The 18,577-nt window shown below is 40.3% G+C and overlaps 1 protein-coding gene across 1 annotated transcript; it reads right to left on the bottom strand.

Moving 5' to 3' along the window:
- Positions 1-1,299: 1,299 nt before the first annotated feature.
- Positions 1,300-18,275, bottom strand: snx33 (sorting nexin 33). Its single transcript, XM_044036276.1, has 2 exons — positions 15,949-18,275; positions 1,300-4,182 (listed from the first exon to the last, which is right to left on the bottom strand). Exons 1-2 carry the CDS (start codon positions 17,378-17,380, stop codon positions 3,929-3,931), a joined length of 1,686 nt encoding a protein of 561 aa, XP_043892211.1. The 5' UTR covers positions 17,381-18,275; the 3' UTR covers positions 1,300-3,928.
- Between the last annotated feature and the right edge of the window lie 302 nt (positions 18,276-18,577).

Here is an 18,577-nt window from a genome sequence, read left to right as displayed (position 1 = left end):
ATGTCATGAAGGTGACATCATCCCAGTTCTTCAGTTTATCATACCCTGCGATGGCTTCACATGCAATTAGACCCAAGAATTCTGTTGGAATAGAAACATCTGGATTGATTCATTTTGAAGGATAGATAAGATAAGATGGCCAAGTGCACCTGTGATATTCAAGGACATAGACAGTGATCTTTAAGAATCAAGGAGGAACTACAAGTTGTATTAGTAACACTTGTTTGTTTGCTTCAAAAACATCTGGAACATATTAAAGAAAGAGGCCTGGCTTGGATTATAACATATTGTACTCGGCTTGAGTTAGGTGTTTTTCAAATGTCTCAAAGAATCAACGCAGTAGGAGGAAACTTTCAATGAAAAGTTCTTGGATCCAACATGAGTGCACTTAAACCAGAGAAGCACTACATCACTTATTAAATAATACAACTTAAGTAGAGTGGCCTTTTAAACAATAGCAACAGCCAATGGAGTACTGAGCGTGAATGCCAATAGCTTTGTACTAAGTTTGGGGAAAATGTGACATTATGAAATCCCCACCCAACTGATATTAAGACTTTATACAATGACACATTTCAACCTCATGCAGGCACTAGAACATTTGCAGGATACTCAAAAACAGCTGGATTTGCCTCTGATTCAAAATGAATGTCTGTGCAAAACATCATGGTAATCCCTCCAGTAGTTCAACATATTTCAGTCTGGGCCAAAGTGGTCCACCACCAACCAACAGTGCAGCATTGCCATCTGCAGAGCCACAGCATTATAATGTGGCTTAAAAAAACATACCGATAATAAACTTAGCAAAAATGATTACTCATTCCCAGACTCCAGCATGAAAAAAAAAAAAGATTCTTCTCTTTTCAGACTTTTGGCAAGTAGTGCAAATATCTTTCTTTGTGTATCATTAGTTTTGCAATTACATCATTATGTCGAGTGTGTTTACACGAACAAAGATGTGAACGAAAGCTCTTGGCCGTCATGAATTGTTTTGATTATATTCCGAACAATCTGTTGTCCTGGATTTAATCTGTCATTACAGCCCATTCACAACAATCATGACCCACTGAGTATGTGAGTGGAAAACCATGACATTGTGAGTTCTTTCAAATCAAAAAATAATATCATATCATACAGTTCGTGTCAGTTTTTAGGCATGTGTTATTTTTGTAAATAATTCAAGTGATACATTTTATATATATTTAAACAGTGCCCACATCACATTCATGGGAAAAAATAAACCTCAAATTGCAGTGTTTTCACTGGATGTTATTAATAGATGACAAAGACAGAACAAAATCACCATCATAACCTTTATTAAGATTTTTTTGAACCCCCTTCCCGACAATCGTCTGACAAACTACGAACTGAAAAATCACAAATCTGTTTGTTTCAGAGACATAAAGTAAAGCATTGGAACCTCCAGCAGTTCACCAGCTCACACATCCATGTTGACAAACAGTCACCTATGTGAAATGCCTGGCATTTAACTTCTCACGAGGCTTTGGAGCACGGGAGCCAAGTGTCATTATGAAACCTGTCTGGGGAATGTTTCGTTCTTCTCTCCTCACAGACTCCAGTTTCTATCACAGAACCAGAAAACAGAGTTTAAAAAGAAGAGAAGAAAAACAAGACAAAAAAAAACAAAAAAAACAACCTTTGGTCTTGCAAAAACAAAAAACTGCATGAGTGTAATGCTGACGTGACGAGCAGAGGTTTGTTCAAAAATCAACAAACAATGAACAAAGCAACATTGAGACGGGACTGTGTTGAAGGCTGCAAAAGTGGGCTAAGCAGCGCCAGCAACTGAGACAACACAAATCTGAGTCACACACACACACACACTCACACGCACACACACTCACACGCACGCCCCATTTTGTTTGCTGCACTCTGACTCAGCACGTCTTTGTGCTGGAAGAAACCGAACTCTGAAACTCATTTTCACTTTATTTTTCATTCACACCCAAACACACCAGTGAGAGATCAACCCCCACTTCCATCAAAACAAACAGTGTCTCACCACTAATCAACACTCAGAGCCACTTGAGGAAAGAAAGAAAAAAGTGAAAAAAGTACTAGTACACTTCTTAAAGTAATGCTGGTAACAGTGACGCAGACTCCACATACATCTCTAAGGTCAGCAAAGCAAAACAAGTTTCAGTGAAACATCTCTCCTGTTAAGGAGACTGAGTAATACGCCTGGAACCACTTATTTAATGATAAACACTCACTCAGACGGAGATGACAGGGGCACAGATATTATCACTGGATGTGGAGAAAGCACACAACATGGTCCTGCTGATGGAATGAAAACACTTCTATGGTCCTGGCAGCCATCAATAAATTAAGTTTCAGTATCGAGCTCCGATACTTCCGATTAATTACTCTCCACAAAAACCCAGCAGTACGAATGTGAGTCAGGCCCTTATACACCCAACAGTGCAGTGATAAAGCCACATAAATCCACAGACTGTGGTCCTACACAAATAATCTGGCAGTCCTCATGCTAACTGAATATTCTCACATTTAACATGAGGGTGGTAACAAATATTTATTCAGAAATATGAGAAATGTACTTTGATATTTTGTCTTTTAAGAGACAATGGTTTATTTGTGCAATAAATGTAGTTCTAACTAATCATACTAAAGAAAAAAAATCTGTTAAGTAATTTAACAATGAAATGATTATGGGAGATTCTGCATCACCCAACCATCTGACTATTGTTCATATTAAAATGCAAAATAAATCCACTGCGACATCAAAAGACAGAAGTGTCCGTTTGATTTTCCCGCCATGGCAACAAGAATCGATCAGCACAGTTGTTGACTTTTGTCACACACCTCCACATAAACACATACCCTCACCCGCCAGTACATAAAACGTGCAAACTTGTCTCTAAACATGGATCATTCCAACACTTCACCCAAAAAGACAAGACGTTCCATTAACCAATAATCCATCAGAATGCCTAAGATCCTCAAATGCACTTGCTTTATGAAAAAAACAACAAAAAGAAGCACATGAAACTGAAGTACATGGCGTCTGGGTGCTGTGATTTTTAGTAAGATATAAAATGAGTAAAAACAAAACAGTGAACACCTGAGCGAGTTGAGTCCTGATCAAGAACCAAAGGCAGTGATGGTGAAATTCCCCTTACCCTACAGTTGTTTGAGCTGATAAACTCCTACAATGCTAAATTAAAAAGAAAGAAACATCTGGAATGTTTATATATTGTGATTTTTTTGTTAAACATAGTTAAAACATCTTGAATCAGTCTGTGGAATAGCCAAAGTGCATGATGTTAGAGAGAAGGGGGACAATTTCAAAATGAAACCCGTTTCGTGGCTGTCATGTGGTACACTACGATCACCTATATGTCCACTGTAAAAGTGAAAATCGGAATTCTTATTTTAATATTACAAACACTTTAAATTACAATATTCTTCCTATGTGTATTTCAGAAAAAGAAAAAATGGTACAGTAGGTCTTTAAAAAAAAATGTCTATGAATCCATCAAAGTGTAAAAGGGCCATTTGCATGTAGCATCTAAAAATGCATGGATGAAGCCAGAGGTGTTTTAAACTAAGGCGCTTTGGGGGTCGCACAATGTCACATCTGAGGTTTCTTTCATCCCGGTGCAGGTTGGATGCTCCCAGAAAAGCATATGCGTCACTTTTTGTCACTCTTGTTTTTGTGCATGTGCGCGTTGAAACAATTCATTTGTGCATGCCAAAGATGCTAAATGTGAATGGCCCCTAGGACTGACCGGCTTTTTTTATCTCTTCCAGTAAATGTACTCGTCTGCAAGTGTTTTTCAACTGAGCCAAATGTATCCGACATAAAATGCCTTGATAAAACAAGCGCTGAGACTTGATCTCTCCTGCGGTTTTCGGCATTCTTGTACTGGGCAGCTGTTTGGTGTCTCTACAGACAGTCGTACATGCGCAGGGTGCGCTCCAGTTGCTGAACAACACGTTGGTAGAAAGCTATTTGCTCCCTGAGGTAGGCCTGCATCATGTCTTTGAAGTCCACCTCTCGCTGCTGATGGAAGTGGCTCATCTCTGCCTGGAGGGCAAACCCAACCGTCCGGCAGCGTTTCCTGATCCCATCTGCCTCGTCCTGGTCCATCTTCCCTTCATCAGTCATCCGCTGGCTCTCTTTCACCTTTGCAAAGGCGCCTGGGGGTAGAAAGAAAATGATGATCTTTAATTAGCTGGAATAGTCTGAACACAAACCTAAATGTTAAACCGGCGACCCTCACTCTGGTATGTAGTGATGCCGGTTGTTTCAGTTTTACCAGGTTTTTACCAGTTTTACCAGAGTCTCTGATTGACATCGCAAACCTGTTGAGATGTCAATCTGAGACTCTATATCTGACTCCATATCTGATCACCTGTGCGCAGTGGCATCCAGCCATGCAGACACTTTTGGTTTCATTTCTGAGGAATTTCCCTGCCTTCATCACGCTATAATGCAGGTGAATTTAATGTGTGTTGCTCAGTAGAACAGAAAAAACTACATAAACATATATAACAGCAACATTACGGAGTTACCCGGGGGAATTCAAAGAACAAAGGTCATCTGTGTTCCACTGATTATCCAGAGCAACAGGGAAACTGACACTTTTATTTCGTGTGTGGGCTCACAACTTAAATACAGATGTTTTTTTTAAGTCATTCATGTCTAATAATGAGACGTGAGACAGTACAACGTTAGGGTGTCAACAATACATGCATGGTGTCACAGAAAAGCTGTAACATGTGGCTGTTGGCTAACGCTTTAGTTGCTCTCTGGGTGTGTCTGTATTACAGTATGACGTGCCTCATTGCAAACAACTGCCGCAGTAATGGTATGCCAAAGTCTTCTCATTGCAGCTCCAGAAAGCTGCACACGCGAAAGGAGAAGCAGGTCCACACAGTTCCTTTTCGTTTCACTGCATACCAAATGTCTCGTAAGAAGAGGACAAGTTGTAACTACATTCGCCCAGACTGCCATGACGTCGCTTTCCATATGCAGAACATGAGGGCCTGATGGTATGTCGCCACACTACATTGCCCATCAAATTAGTGACTGTGTGACTCGATCTCATACATCCTGAGCACAAAACAAGGACACGCACACAGATTCCAGTCAGACGCTGATAATCGGATAATCGCAGATAATCGGGCTCTTGCAGGACTAGTTTGGACAAGTGAGCTGCTCCGACTCAAATTTGCTCTGCCGCACTGTGCAGGTCCCCTCCCTTAACTGCATCTGTGGGCTCTGGAGTTTGCGTGGAATGCCTGGCAAATGTCTGTTAGAGAGAAAAAGTCTTTGGTGCTGACCTACATTCACGTTTTCTGATTTCCACATGAGGGGAGAATGTGCATGATCACATATATGGAAAAATGCTTATGGTCATGTGGATGTGTGTATGGGGAGGGGAATAAGTGAGGGGAGGTGTTACATATTTTTCGATTGCAACTATTGCAAAATCTTCATCACAAAGACGGCTTGATTCTTGCAGCTAAATGTGACAAAAGTAAGTAAATACATCTACAAAAAAACTAAACTGTACAGTTTCCTTATGGTTAAAAAAGGACTATTTTTGAAAATCTCATCACATAGACAGCTTGATGTATTTGTCCTTGTGGCTAAATCTGGTTTTTAACTTGACACAAAACTACAAAACACATGCTGCAAAAAAAAAAAAAAAAAGAAGCTGCGTATGTTTCCTTCTATGTTTTAAACCAATCCCTCTGTTCCACTAAGGTCTTTCTGTCTCTTTCTGTCACACTGACAATGGCTGTGTGATACATGGCCAGGGCTCTGGAAAGTCACCAGATTTGTTTATCTTGCTCAACCAGACCAGTAACTACATGGTTTACGGCTTAAATGTGAAAGGTTCATGTGGCTGTACTGGGCAGATACTACTCCAAAGGGGATTAAGAATGGGTCAGACTAGGATGTGAGAAGATGAAAAGGAAATGAACGTGTCAATCTGAGTTTTTCCAAAAATCAACAATGGATTCTCTCTTAATTTAGGTGCATGTGTTGTCCAAAGTACACTGTCCAAATCCACATTTGCTCATCTATAATAAAAGGTTGTACTTAGGGGCATGTTTTGAGTTGAACATACAGTAAACCAGATCACCATCTTCCATTCCCTTTCAAAGCACTCTCATCTCATGGTGAACACCAGAATGAAGGACTTTTCATTATACTGTGTTTCAGATACTGGAATTGACCTTAGATCTCCAACTGTCTTTATTTTAAAAGTCCCCACAATGTCTTACATCTGTGAGGCTAGTTTGTTTCTATTGTCCAAAAATGTGGGGAAATTGGAACTTGTCTTAACTTTGGTTAAGTATTGTTAATGTTTTATTGTTGAGATCTGTCTGATTTTATTATCTGAAAATATTAGGGTAATGGCTTGCATCGTTACAGGAAATGACAACCCTGACATTAATTTGTATAACTAGTCCAACAACAACAGTTATTGTTAACAACCACATGAAGAAAAAAGGTAACTGGGTCTACAACAGTGTCAGTTTGAATTGATTTGATTGATAAATCTGTACGATTCTATTGAAATGTATTGTATTAAATGTCACATTGTGATTTATTCTACAGCATGTAAGCAGTGAGATTTAAACTTGTTGAAGAGGGGAATAGAGAAAAAGAGAGGCAAGCAAGCAGCTAAAAATAGGAGAGGGAAGTTTTGAGGAGAGACAGGAAGAAAAACTGAGATGCTACTTTGAGAATGCATGACAGGGTCAAGAGAACTTTGCAATATCTTCCAGTGTTTAAAGATGGCCTTAAAAGCCTTGAGGATACACAAATGTGAAAAACCCCTGCTGAGTAAGCAAACAGTAATTATGTTTACAGCAGCCAATCAGATACACAGCTAGAGTTTATGTCCTAAACTGGAATGTGCTTAGAAAACTGATTTTGGCCATCTCAAGTATCCTTTGTCCATCGCGGCACAATTTTCCACTTTTATTTCTAATTACTTCAGGGATGAGCAATGTTCAAAACAAAACCACCCACTCTAGGCTGCACAGGGAATTACCAGAATTACCAGAAACCCTCAATCAGGCCACTTCCTCTGTAAGTGACATCCTATGTTGCACTCGGCCACTCTGCTTCTGACAATGAGTCCAACTGTTAAGTTTCTCCAGATAAATCCATTAACCAAAGCCAAACAAAAACAAACATGTTCAACAGATGTTCATGTGAGCGATCACTTTGATTACCTGCTTCACATTTACACGGATTGCATCATAAATCCACACTTGTATCAGCCGTGTTGCCGTCGGTTGTATTTTTCAATGCTCTTGATGGTAGGGTTGCCAAACGTCCCGTTCCATATTTCCATAATTTCTGCATATCGTGGCAAGGGGGGGAGGTGGGTGCAATGTGTAAACAGTATCACCGTTCCTTATTTGCTTATCAGGAAGTGTCCTTGAGTAGCAAAGGGCACACTGTCTAAACTTGCAAGAATGATTTTATTGGTGCATGTTCTATCTTTTTTCCTCAAAATGAGAATCCCTCTTAAAGTCATAGTTCATCATGATTTTGATTTCACTGGTTGGTTCACTCCTACAGCCGCACTCCGCACTATTTACGATGGCTCCTTGTTTTGAAAGATATTATAAATTGTTTGCCTGTTGGAGGAATGAAATCATTCCTGCAAGTTTAGACAGTGTATGTATATACATATGTACCTGTCTTAAGAAGTGGATGTGCTGTTTTTTTCCTGTTTTGAAACTGGAGTTTCCAACATTTGTATAAATGTTATTGAAAACGGGACTAAAAATGGATTTCCAGATGGAAATGACCAGCTCAGGTTTGAAAGCAAGGCGTTTCAGCTTCACCAAGTTCCCCCTCCAAAAAGTTATTTCAGAACATAAACATTTAAATAATTGATAATAACTCGAGGCAAAGGCTGTCTGTTCTGCTGCCGATGTGGAAATAACTCTTAAACCTGCAGCAATGTTGTCTTTTGGCTAAACTTCAACAAGCTTCCTGTCTGTTGCACATTCCTCTCGCTTCTCCCTATGTCACCTCATGAACCCTTGACCCTGACTGGATAAAGTACTGTGGAACACTTGAAAAGTTTCTCCTACATTTACATGAAATGAAACAGTCAGAATCATTGGCTCAGATATCGGAAGAAAAAAACAAAGTGATTAAAAAAACAAAACCTCAATGTTCCTAACATTTACTCTCAGTCAGTACGTTTACATGCACAGTTCGAGATATGACCGTAGTCCGACTAAGACAGGCAATCGGACAACTTGCCGAGTCTGAGTATAGGTGGCGCTGTATCTCTCTATAAGCTAGTGTGCGTATTGAATCAGTTCCCTGTTAAACTAGATAAATTAGATCAAGTATGACTCTTGTGGTTGTTGTGTTGTCCGAAGAAAAATGCCACCGCCACTGTATGATTTCCGTCTGATTCTACTTCCAGGTCAAAGTCCGGGGAGGAAATTTTGCGCAGAACACCAAGTCCAACTCCAGTCCAACTAAGCATGTACATGCAGGAGTAATTGGACTATGAATCGCATTATCTATGCATGTTAGTCCGACTAAGACTAGCTCTATTTCAATCGCTAACGTGCACGTAAACACACTGACGAGCCAAACAGTAACACTCAGCATGTTAGCTCATCTTATAAAAAACAACATTTCAAATGACAAGGATTTCCTGTTAACATGAATGTATGTTTACTTCTTAATGCTCTCCTAACAAAACAGGACACAATAAAAGAAAACTAGAACAACACTCTCCTCTGAGGGATATGACATCTCGATGCCAACCACAAGCATCTTGTCAGTGTTACCATGGCGGGAGCTACAACTGGTGAACACCCAGAGGCTTTATGACAGTGAAAAAATCATTTATTTCAGGGGAACAGAGGAACAAAGAAGATTAAGTTAGGAGCTGTTTTAGCTACACTTAAGCTGCACTGGAGGGGGGAAATGTCCCTATCTCCAAATACAGAGCCAAAGCAACTATTTATCTGTAGACTCACTGATGAACATGATGCCAAGGAGTGAAATGAACAAAACATCAATAAATATGACTAACTTCCTTCATGTCAGAGGAAGCTTGTGGAGAGCAGAGGCTCAGGGGGTGAATTAATGAGAGGTCAGTGGTTTGATCCTTGGTTATAGCATCAGTCTGTGTGCTCAAGTGTCCCAGAAACTTGACTCCAAATTGCCCCTGACTGACAGCTGTGGTGGTACTGTGTGAGTAATGTATGACAGAAAAATGTGTGGCAAAGACACTGTAGCTGTATGAATTTTTGTGAATGGGTGAATATAGCGTAAGACTGTTGTGTAAAGAACATTGAGCTGTTGAGTCCGATATAAATACAGACTATAAGTACTTAGAAACCAATCTCTCCCTCCAACCTTTATCTAGCTCATCCCATCTAACCCAGAATATGTGGCCTCGGAACAGGCATCGATATTCAGAAAAACACATTCGTACATAAAAGCAATGCAAGGTTTCCAATTAACTCTGCTTGCATTTATTTTGCAAGTAGACGATTAGGCAGAATACTCACAGAAAGCCCTCAGCTTGCCTGGTTGACTTAATGCTGGAGGGAGAAAGTGTAAAACAGTGTCATATTTTTAGACTGCATTTAGGAGCAGTAGTCCAAGCTGCCAAAAATTTTACCATTCTCACATTATGCATACTACTTTTAGCCATTAATATAAGTATACTTATATTATAAGTTATATTAAAGGGAGGTGGTGTCTTCAAAAAAAGTACCAGGTTATATCGCTAATCAAAAAACCAAACAAAAGAACCATGCAGCATCGAGTCGTGCTGGAACTGTGTAGCAGTGGTAAAAACTGGGTTCTTGGAGACATCTGTGATCTGCTTTAGTGTGAAACAGCATTGAAAAGGGCCAACACAGACAGGAATGCAGAAGCATTTGGATGGACAGTGTATGTGAAGACAAGGGCCTAGCCTTTGTCAGGATTTATGAGTGAGCAAACAGGAGAGAAAGAACGTTTGCTCTCCAAAGTCACCACCCTCAGCAAAGGGGAGTGTAGCCAACAAAATAACATACAATCAACATTCAGAGGGGCCGTAGCTGGGTCACTACACTGGAAACCAGAGTGTGCTTTCATTAGAATGGTTTTACAGATTTCATTCTGTGGACTTGTTGACAACGTGCTATTTTGTTGTTTGTAACCAGTTTATGGAATGTTAATCAGTACCATATCATGCCATGTATCATCCTGTAAACATCTGCTCCTGGTCACTGCTTGGTAAAGAATTAGACAATATTGAGAAGTGTTCAGAAAAATATATATACTTTTGCATACAGGCAAAATCCAAAAACAAATAAAGCGGAACACATTTCCTGTAATGTTTTCCCCATCCCTTCAAACTGACACAACGTGTGGTTTTGTACTGTGTTGCCATATGGTGGACAACTCACCTTTTGTCCAGATTAAAGTCTGGCTGGCAAGCTGGAGACATCCCAAGGGATCTCACTCATTTTCAAACTGAATAGTGCAGATCACAGAGGGTTTTAGCTCAGTGTCAGCAACAGCTAAAGGGCTGTAAAGACAAGCACAGCACTTTCTATACCAAGAAAATTAGTCATGACAAAAGCAGAACAAATACAAGCCTGGTGCATTTTATCTTTACAAATGTAGCACAGAACATTTGTTTTTGGTTTTGGGGTTAGTGTCATTCACACCCTTGTAATTTGGGACTTTTAACTATAGTCATTGTGCTGTGGCCTTTTCTAACTAACCCACAACTTTAAACTAATGTAGAAATTCCTGTTTTTATTGGTCCAGACACAATAATTTAACAGTCAGGAATGCCTTGCTTTCATCCACACTTCCATTTGGAGACACAGGTGATGCAGAGTCTAATGGTGATCCAATGGCTCCGATTTCATCTGACAAAAGTGAACGGGTTATACTGATACATGTGGTGAGGTTTGGTTTCACTGTATTGTGTTCCCTATGACAATTGTGACTATTCAAGAGGTGGTTTTGTCTGCTATTAGTGGGTTGTTGCCAGGCAAAAAAAAATGCACTGAACTTATCTAATTTGCTCTCACACATAGGCCTGCTTTACACATGGCATTGGGATGTGTTTTCTGTGATCAGATAGCACTTCACCACATACATTTACACTTGGTATTTATGTACATGCATCTCTGGTGTCCACATCAAGATCCTATTGCTGTCCGGTCATAGTCACACCCCTTTATGTCACCTTCCTCTCTTAGTGTGCAAAGATTTCCAGCAGCAGATTACAGTGTCACATCCAGTGTCACAACTGTGTTAGCCACACGTGTTGTTTGGACTCCGCTATATGTCACAGTAACTATTGGGTATAGAGTGATTCCATACTTTTACGAACAATATAACTGATGCAGAACTACTGATTCAACAAGTTACTCCACAGCACATTTCAGCGACCATAATAACCAAAAAGTAACTGTAATAGGCAACTGCAGGCAGTACTTCTCACATCAACATCAACCTTTCACGGAAAAGCCTCAGAGGGCCTTCATTCTATAACAATGCATTGTAATTGAACAATTAGAGTATTTTATTGAATTCAATGTCTAGCTGTGAGATTTGTTCTGGCAGTGGTTCAAAGTGATGCATTGTGCTATAAGAAATCCAAGCCTCTGGACCAGACAGTTTTACTTTGATGATTGAAACCAGGGCAGCAGCATAGACACACAATCATGTTATGGATGTCCTTTTGGGAAACAGGAGGGAAAAAGACGAAGAACAGAATACAGGTGAATCTTTTTTATGACACACTGAAAGCCAGCAACGTAGAGAGAAAATGGAAGATAAAGATTTATGGAGCACACCCTGCCATTCTCCCCCAAATCTCCTTCTCCCTACGCCCATTTTATCAATGCAATCATTGCCTACCACCATCTGAAAGACAGGTAACATTCCTGCAGATCAAAAGCTCCCCAGGAGATGTGAAAAAACTGCTTCTATAGGGGAAAGTCAGACAGGAGCAAAGCAATGAAGAGCTGAAGAGAAAGGAGGAGGAGCACACAATAAAAGGTTGACCTCAGTTCTGCGTGTTCTGTGTTGCCACAGCTGTATCTGGTTCAGCACAACACAAGTCACATCAAGGAGAGTTTTCTGGACCGGCAGGGAACACAGCTGAGTCTCTGCCTGAATAAAAACATTGCTGCACAACCTCCTCATGTACGTTATCAAATATCAATATTTTGGTGTCTAATCCCAGTTAAAATATCAAATAATTATACTAACACGTCCATGTTGAGCAGTTTGAACAAACAAGATAGAATGTGCTAATTAGTGAGAGCTGGTAGGCAGACTTTGTTAAATTACAGAGCTAGGCTGTTTCCCCCTGCTAAACTAAGCTAAGCTAAGCTAAGCATCTCCTAGCTTCACGTTTTTATTTACCACAGACTGTTATCACTGTCCTCAATTAAAGATAAATATGGAACATTTATACATTCAAGTATCTAAAAATGACAAGACTAGCTTGTATCTTTAGTTGAGTAGTGTACTTGCATTAGCCAAAACTATTCCAACGCTCTTTTAATCCATAGAAAATCAAGGTAACAAACCGTTAAATTACGTCATCCACTTTACTATCTCTGCTATACTGTAACTTCCAGGGCTGAAACTGAAGTACGAGGAAGGAAATATTCCATACTATGAGTGTGTTGTCTTATCCTTATAATCTCCCACTGTGTTTTTTTAACAGCAGGAGTGGACATTATTCCAAACCTGCAGTATCCTGACATTTTCAACTTCCAGATTAGCTTCCATTCCTCTTACTCCAGAGAGTCAATGAAAGTTTACAAGAGTCAGGAGGGAAACAAATGGATGATATCTGGCGTTGTGACAAACATTTAACTCAGAGTTTACCGGCTAAAGACAATGTTGTTGTCACTGAAAGGATAAGTATCGCGTTAGCATTAGCAACAGGCAGTGTAATATAAATAGTTGCTGTGCTCACATTGTTGCACAGACTTGTATGTCCGTTGGACTGAGTCCATTATTCACCGAGAGTTAACCACAAAATCTGTTCCTTGCTTTTGCTCCCATTGCTCCATCTTCTTCTGCTGATTTATGTGTTGTCTAATAAAGAGGAAGCAGCGTAGTATCATGCCAGGGAGTGTTACCTTGCTTGTGTGACATCAGCCACCGGAGCTCGATATTCTGTATTTTTAATAATGGAACAATTGTGCAGGAATTAGATGCCAGCTTTCAGATTACCAATAAATGAACAAAATGATAACCTAATATGCCAATTCATAGTCCAAACAAAGGATGTGCTACATAGCCCTACTTTTTTTAGACCATATGCAAGCCTTAACTGAAATATAGCTAGTATTTGGTAAAAGCACACTGAATGCCACACACGTTTGAAAAAACATACTAATTGTATTCCACCTCTTCCCTTTTGTGTTCCCCTTCTAGGAAATCATGTTCCCCTGAAACAAGAAAACTTCTGCAGAAAAAGGGTAATTTTTTTTTACTTTACCTGAACTGTATATAGGTTTAAGTCTGAAAACTGAACTACCTACATTAACTTACATCACCTTACTGTAATATTAATTTTCACAATTTTTCACTTTCACAATGTGTGTGACTTCAATATTATTCATTTGGCTTAGGTTTTCTCATTCCTTCTTGGGTGGAGTATCAACATGTAACTTGCTGAACTGGATCCCAAATGAACTATGATAATGAGGGACAGATGCATGAAGAGGAGAATAACCTTTATTAACGGCATTCTTCCTCATAATAAACCCTTTTTCCCTCCTGTGCTAACACCTGTCAGCTGATACGGTTACTGACATAGAATGCTGATAGGTCAGTGTTGGGGATAACTTCCACAAAAACAATGCTTGGGTTGTAAACCTGAAAACGAACGTTTTACCATGTGGTTTATGAAAATCAGCCATAACAAGCACAGCCGCAAGTATTCAAATAAGGAATGTTTCAGTAATAGGACAACATTGCGTTTTATGAATTCATGTCAATCTGGTTAATAACTAAAAAGTATTATGCTACTATGGAGACTTTAAAAAGCCAATAATCCAGTATTTTGATTCCTTTGGTGCAAAGGGTAGATGTATTTCGCATATCTGACAGCAGCTATGAGAAAAGGCTGGGTCTCAATAAGTAATAAGTGTATTTGGCATTAGGACTGCTGCACATTACTTTTTGACCACACACCACAACAGCGACAATAAACATGTCCATGGAGTTTTCCCTCAACAAGTTGTCACATTAAAAAAACTTGATGTCGAAACTCTATGACTGTCGAAACAAACAAATTTAAAGACTGTTTCTAAGGATTACAACTTTATAACCTACCACATATGTTTGCTATAAGCTCAAATGCTGCAGATTAATTGGTTCAATTTACATTTAAAATGTAACTAAAACCCTAAACCACTTGTGCCCAAACACAGGCACCCTGCTCTTTCGTCACAAAAGTTGCATAGGGAGAAAAGTTATCGACACAAAAGTATCAGAGCTATTGCGACTGGAGTCGTCACTCATAGCTTATTTTATTGGAAACACTACTATCACTCTCTACTACTGACCCAACCTAAATACTGAATAAGGAGGACCGTGGTCACAATTAACCTGACAACACAAGGCAGTCCTAACCACTACCTGCCAATGATACTCCAGTGTGCCTCTCACTTCATGGCTGCTGGTTCATTTATTCTACAACACAACTCCCTCATCAATGTAATATTAATGGCCATTTTGTTGTATCTCTCCTGAGGTAAACAGTTGGATAATTTTCACTAACACTTTGTATACTGACAGTATAGGCAGATAGGCTTTTGTATGGAGGTTTATTGAATATCACCCTCATATTATCATATTCTACTGAAGTATCTTTTATCTTCAATTATCTTGCAATGTACTTATTAATGTAAGACAAGCGATGTACAGATGATTTGTCTCATATGCTACCTTCTCTTCACAGACATGATTGCACAGGTTATCTAAACCCATCAATATTTCTTATGATAAAAGAATACTTTTATTTCTTGCCTCTTTAGGACCTTCTCTGGCATAAACAATGACCTCGTCAGGACCAGTAGTACTCATGGAAACCAAAACCTAGTCCTGATAAGGTGGAACTTCATTTCTGAGGATCTGGTTAAGATCAGGGCCAAGATTCGAATTGTGGTTAAGGTAAGGGATAACCCTTTGTTTAGGTCGTCAAAATGAATGGAAATCAATGCAGTGTCCGAAGAAGCATAGCTGCGCAAACCTGCATGTGTGTGTGTTTATGTGTGGCGATGGCGAAGGGAGATGCTGGAGGCCAAAGTGGACCTAAACTGTCATCAACAGCAAAATAAATAATAGAGCCTGAGAAACAAAACATGATCACTGGCCATCAGCTTAGTCTGATCCCATCACCACCAAACACTTTGTGTATTATTCTTAACTACAATTGAGGCATTTGCTATGCTTTCCCTGAGCAGTAGCTGTTTGTCCACATTCTTAGATGCCACAACACCATGCAGGACAAGAAGATGCATAGTTTCACTTGTTATTATTGCTGGGCTACGTCTGTGTCCGAGGATTTAGCTCCAGAAATAATCTGCAGGAAACATGAGGGGCCTTCTATCTTCAAGACAGATATATTCTCTTATAAAGTCTAAAATGATGTGCATGAAAACTCCAGAATGTGGCCAGATGTTTGGAAAAACAAAAACTGTATAATAATAATAAAGGTTTAATATTTAACTATGAGCTGATTAGAGCATTGTAGCTGCAAGAATGAAAAAGGGATGTAAGGCTGAGAATGCATCCAAACATCTGTGGTGATTTTATTTTTCCACCATTTTACATATATCTGTTTCCACTTATCACACTTTTCACAAAGACATTGGGGGAACAAAGGTTAGGAAATTGAAACTACGCATAGATGGGGTCATTACCTTTCTGTAGATGAATAATATCGGGAAAGTTGGCAAGCAGGCCTTGGTAAAGTGACAACTTGTCCAGCATCTGGAAGAGGTCATACTTAGGTTGCTCTGCAAACATCTCTCCAATGTTCTCATAGGTGCGGCCTGTGTGTGAGATGGCGCTGTTGAGGGCATCTGAGCTGTGGGGAGGGTCCAGCATAAATGCTTGGCTGATTGACTGGAACGCATTTCCCAGTCGCTGGAACTCTTTCCTGAACCCACCCAGGTGTTTACGCACAAGCTCTGAGGCAACATGTGTGAGCTGCATCACACTGTCATCCATTTTCTTAGCAAAGTTCTTGAAGGTGTCGACCCGCTCCTCTACATCCTGAAGGTCCTGGTGCTCATTAGGAATCTGGAGGGTAAGCATGAAATGTGCACCCACCATCTCATCCTTCTCTGCCCGTCTCTTCCCTAGTTTCCACTGCTTGTCATCAGCACACATTAGAAAATGCTCAAAGCCTTCATACTGGGAAAGGACTGGATGACTGGTCATGTGGTTCATCCACAGTATCAGTCGTCTCTTGCGCTTCTCGATAAAATCTTCCTCGAATCGCCCCGTGGCCTGCTTCTCAGGCAGGTGAGGCACAGAGATCACAGTGAACTTGTGCAGTAAGCGGTTGTACAGCCAGTCAAAGTGTTTGTAACGCCTGTAGACGGGACTCCCCGTGTGACTTGGCGTGACCCGGTATGAAATGTAGGTCTTGATGCCCTTGAACTTTGTTTGTTTTGTGGGGTCTTCAATGGAGCAGCAGAAAGGCTGTGGATTTGCCTGCCAACCGGGCCCCAAAGGACTCATTTCGATGGTGTATGATTCAGCTATCTTTGCCATCATGGGTACATCACCCAGTACAAATGCTTCCACCCCTGAGCGGACAAAGCTGGAAAACCGATTCAAGTTTCTGCCCACCATACTGCCTTTCCTGGAGCTGGAGATGCTGTCCTGTCGCTCCATGTGTGGTTTGGCACGGTAGTGCACATTTGGGTTGTTAGACACTGGGCTTCGATGGGCATGTCCATTAGCCCCGGGGCTTCTGCTATAATCAGCATCCTCCACCACTGTGGACCTGTCATCCCAGTCATCCCAGTCATCATCGTCGTCATCATCATATGGTTGCTGCAAATGAGGAGGGGTGATTGGAATAGAGGGGAAATAGGAGGAGTCCTTCTCTAAAGAGCCTGCTGGGCTGATGGAGCAGTCAGTCACATTAGAGTTTGAGCGAGTGCGAATTATTTCCACATAAGATGCTGGGAAGAGACCCCTCTCCCCTCGGCTGTTTTCCCCCTGGAACCAGCCGTCTACTGACTTCTCATCAAAAATAACCAGTTCCTCATTCTCCTGGATGCTGATCTCCTCTTTGTTTTCACTCAGAAATGTGTAGATGGCTTTAGCTTTCACTGACATCCTGATATTAAAGTCGGTCAACAAAAAAAAGCTGCAATTCCTACATGCACATAGTGATTATGGTGATGCTACTGGCTTGATGCATGCAGTATTGGAAACAAATAACACAAGCTCACTGTAAAATTAAAACTCATATCAAATTACATGTCAGCTGTTGTATCAGGTGAACAACAACAGCACAAGATGACCTTCATGTAAATTTAATGATGTGATTCTTTAGAAACACAGGCAGAGTGAACAGTTTTGTAAAGCTATTACTTCATTTCAGTCTAAATTAAAAGCCTGTTGTGACCACTAGCATCCTCGGCCCATTGAGGCTAACGCACTATATCGTCTTATATTCTATGCTAACAGATAACAACAGCGTTATAAAGCTTTAACTCCTCCATAACGGAGATCATTTAAACATCACTTCACATCACAAACTCAACAGGTTCCAGAAACAAAACTAGTATCAAGGAGCTCCTCCAGCAGCAGCGATGCAGGTTTTAATCCTCAGAATCTGGTCACTGAAACCTCGGACACTTGCTTCTCATCGCAGAGCCCAGGAAAGATCCTTGACGAAAACATTTCCAGGACTAATTGGTCTAGCGTGAGGAGAAACAGAGGCACGAGTAATGGTATCCGTGTGCATTTTCAGACTGCCTGCTCCACAGTCCCCCCAGACTCAAACTTGCTGCGTTTTCCTTGTAAACAGGTTCCTGCGCATCTTCTCCTCGAGCCTTTTAATTTAACAAACTAACAAACACGCAAACAGTCAAATCCTACCCACGATCACCACGCATGCGGGGTAACTGTTGTTTCACACGGTTTATTCCTGTGCGCTCTGCAACAAAGTAACTCTTTCCATGACGTTAGGCTTGGACAATTGAATGCAAGTTCGACTCTTTTTTTTTCATCAACTCCTTTATGGTCTTCGACTAGAGGAGAAGTTAACTCAACATCGCCCTCAACAGGAATAACTGGGAATAACCACAATATGAACCACAAGGCTTCAAATAATTATGTCCCGTAAAATGAATTAAATCAAAATGTGCCAAGAAATGACCTCTCAAACGGAATACCAAGTCTTATTATGTGTTTATTTATTTTAGCTTCATTTATTTTTTGTCGTTCATGTCCATATCTCCATATGTTTTGTAGCTTACCTAATTGTCTTCTATAGTGTTGTTTATATTCTTGTGTATCTCAAGATGT

The sequence above is a fragment of the Solea senegalensis genome, linkage group LG10 (genome assembly GCF_019176455.1).
Source record: "Solea senegalensis isolate Sse05_10M linkage group LG10, IFAPA_SoseM_1, whole genome shotgun sequence".
Lineage (NCBI taxonomy): Eukaryota > Metazoa > Chordata > Actinopteri > Pleuronectiformes > Soleidae > Solea > Solea senegalensis.
This window is presented reverse-complemented; position numbering and strand designations above follow the sequence as displayed.

Excerpts from the sequence above, each read along its gene's own strand:
- snx33 (XM_044036276.1), bottom strand. The coding sequence starts at position 17,380 with ATGTCAGTGAAAGCTAAAGCCATCTACACATTTCTGAGTGAAAACAAA. Across the intron at positions 4,183-15,948 it reads TATTATTCATCTACAGAAAG|GCGCCTTTGCAAAGGTGAAA; the intron begins GTAATGACCCCA and ends TTCTACCCCCAG.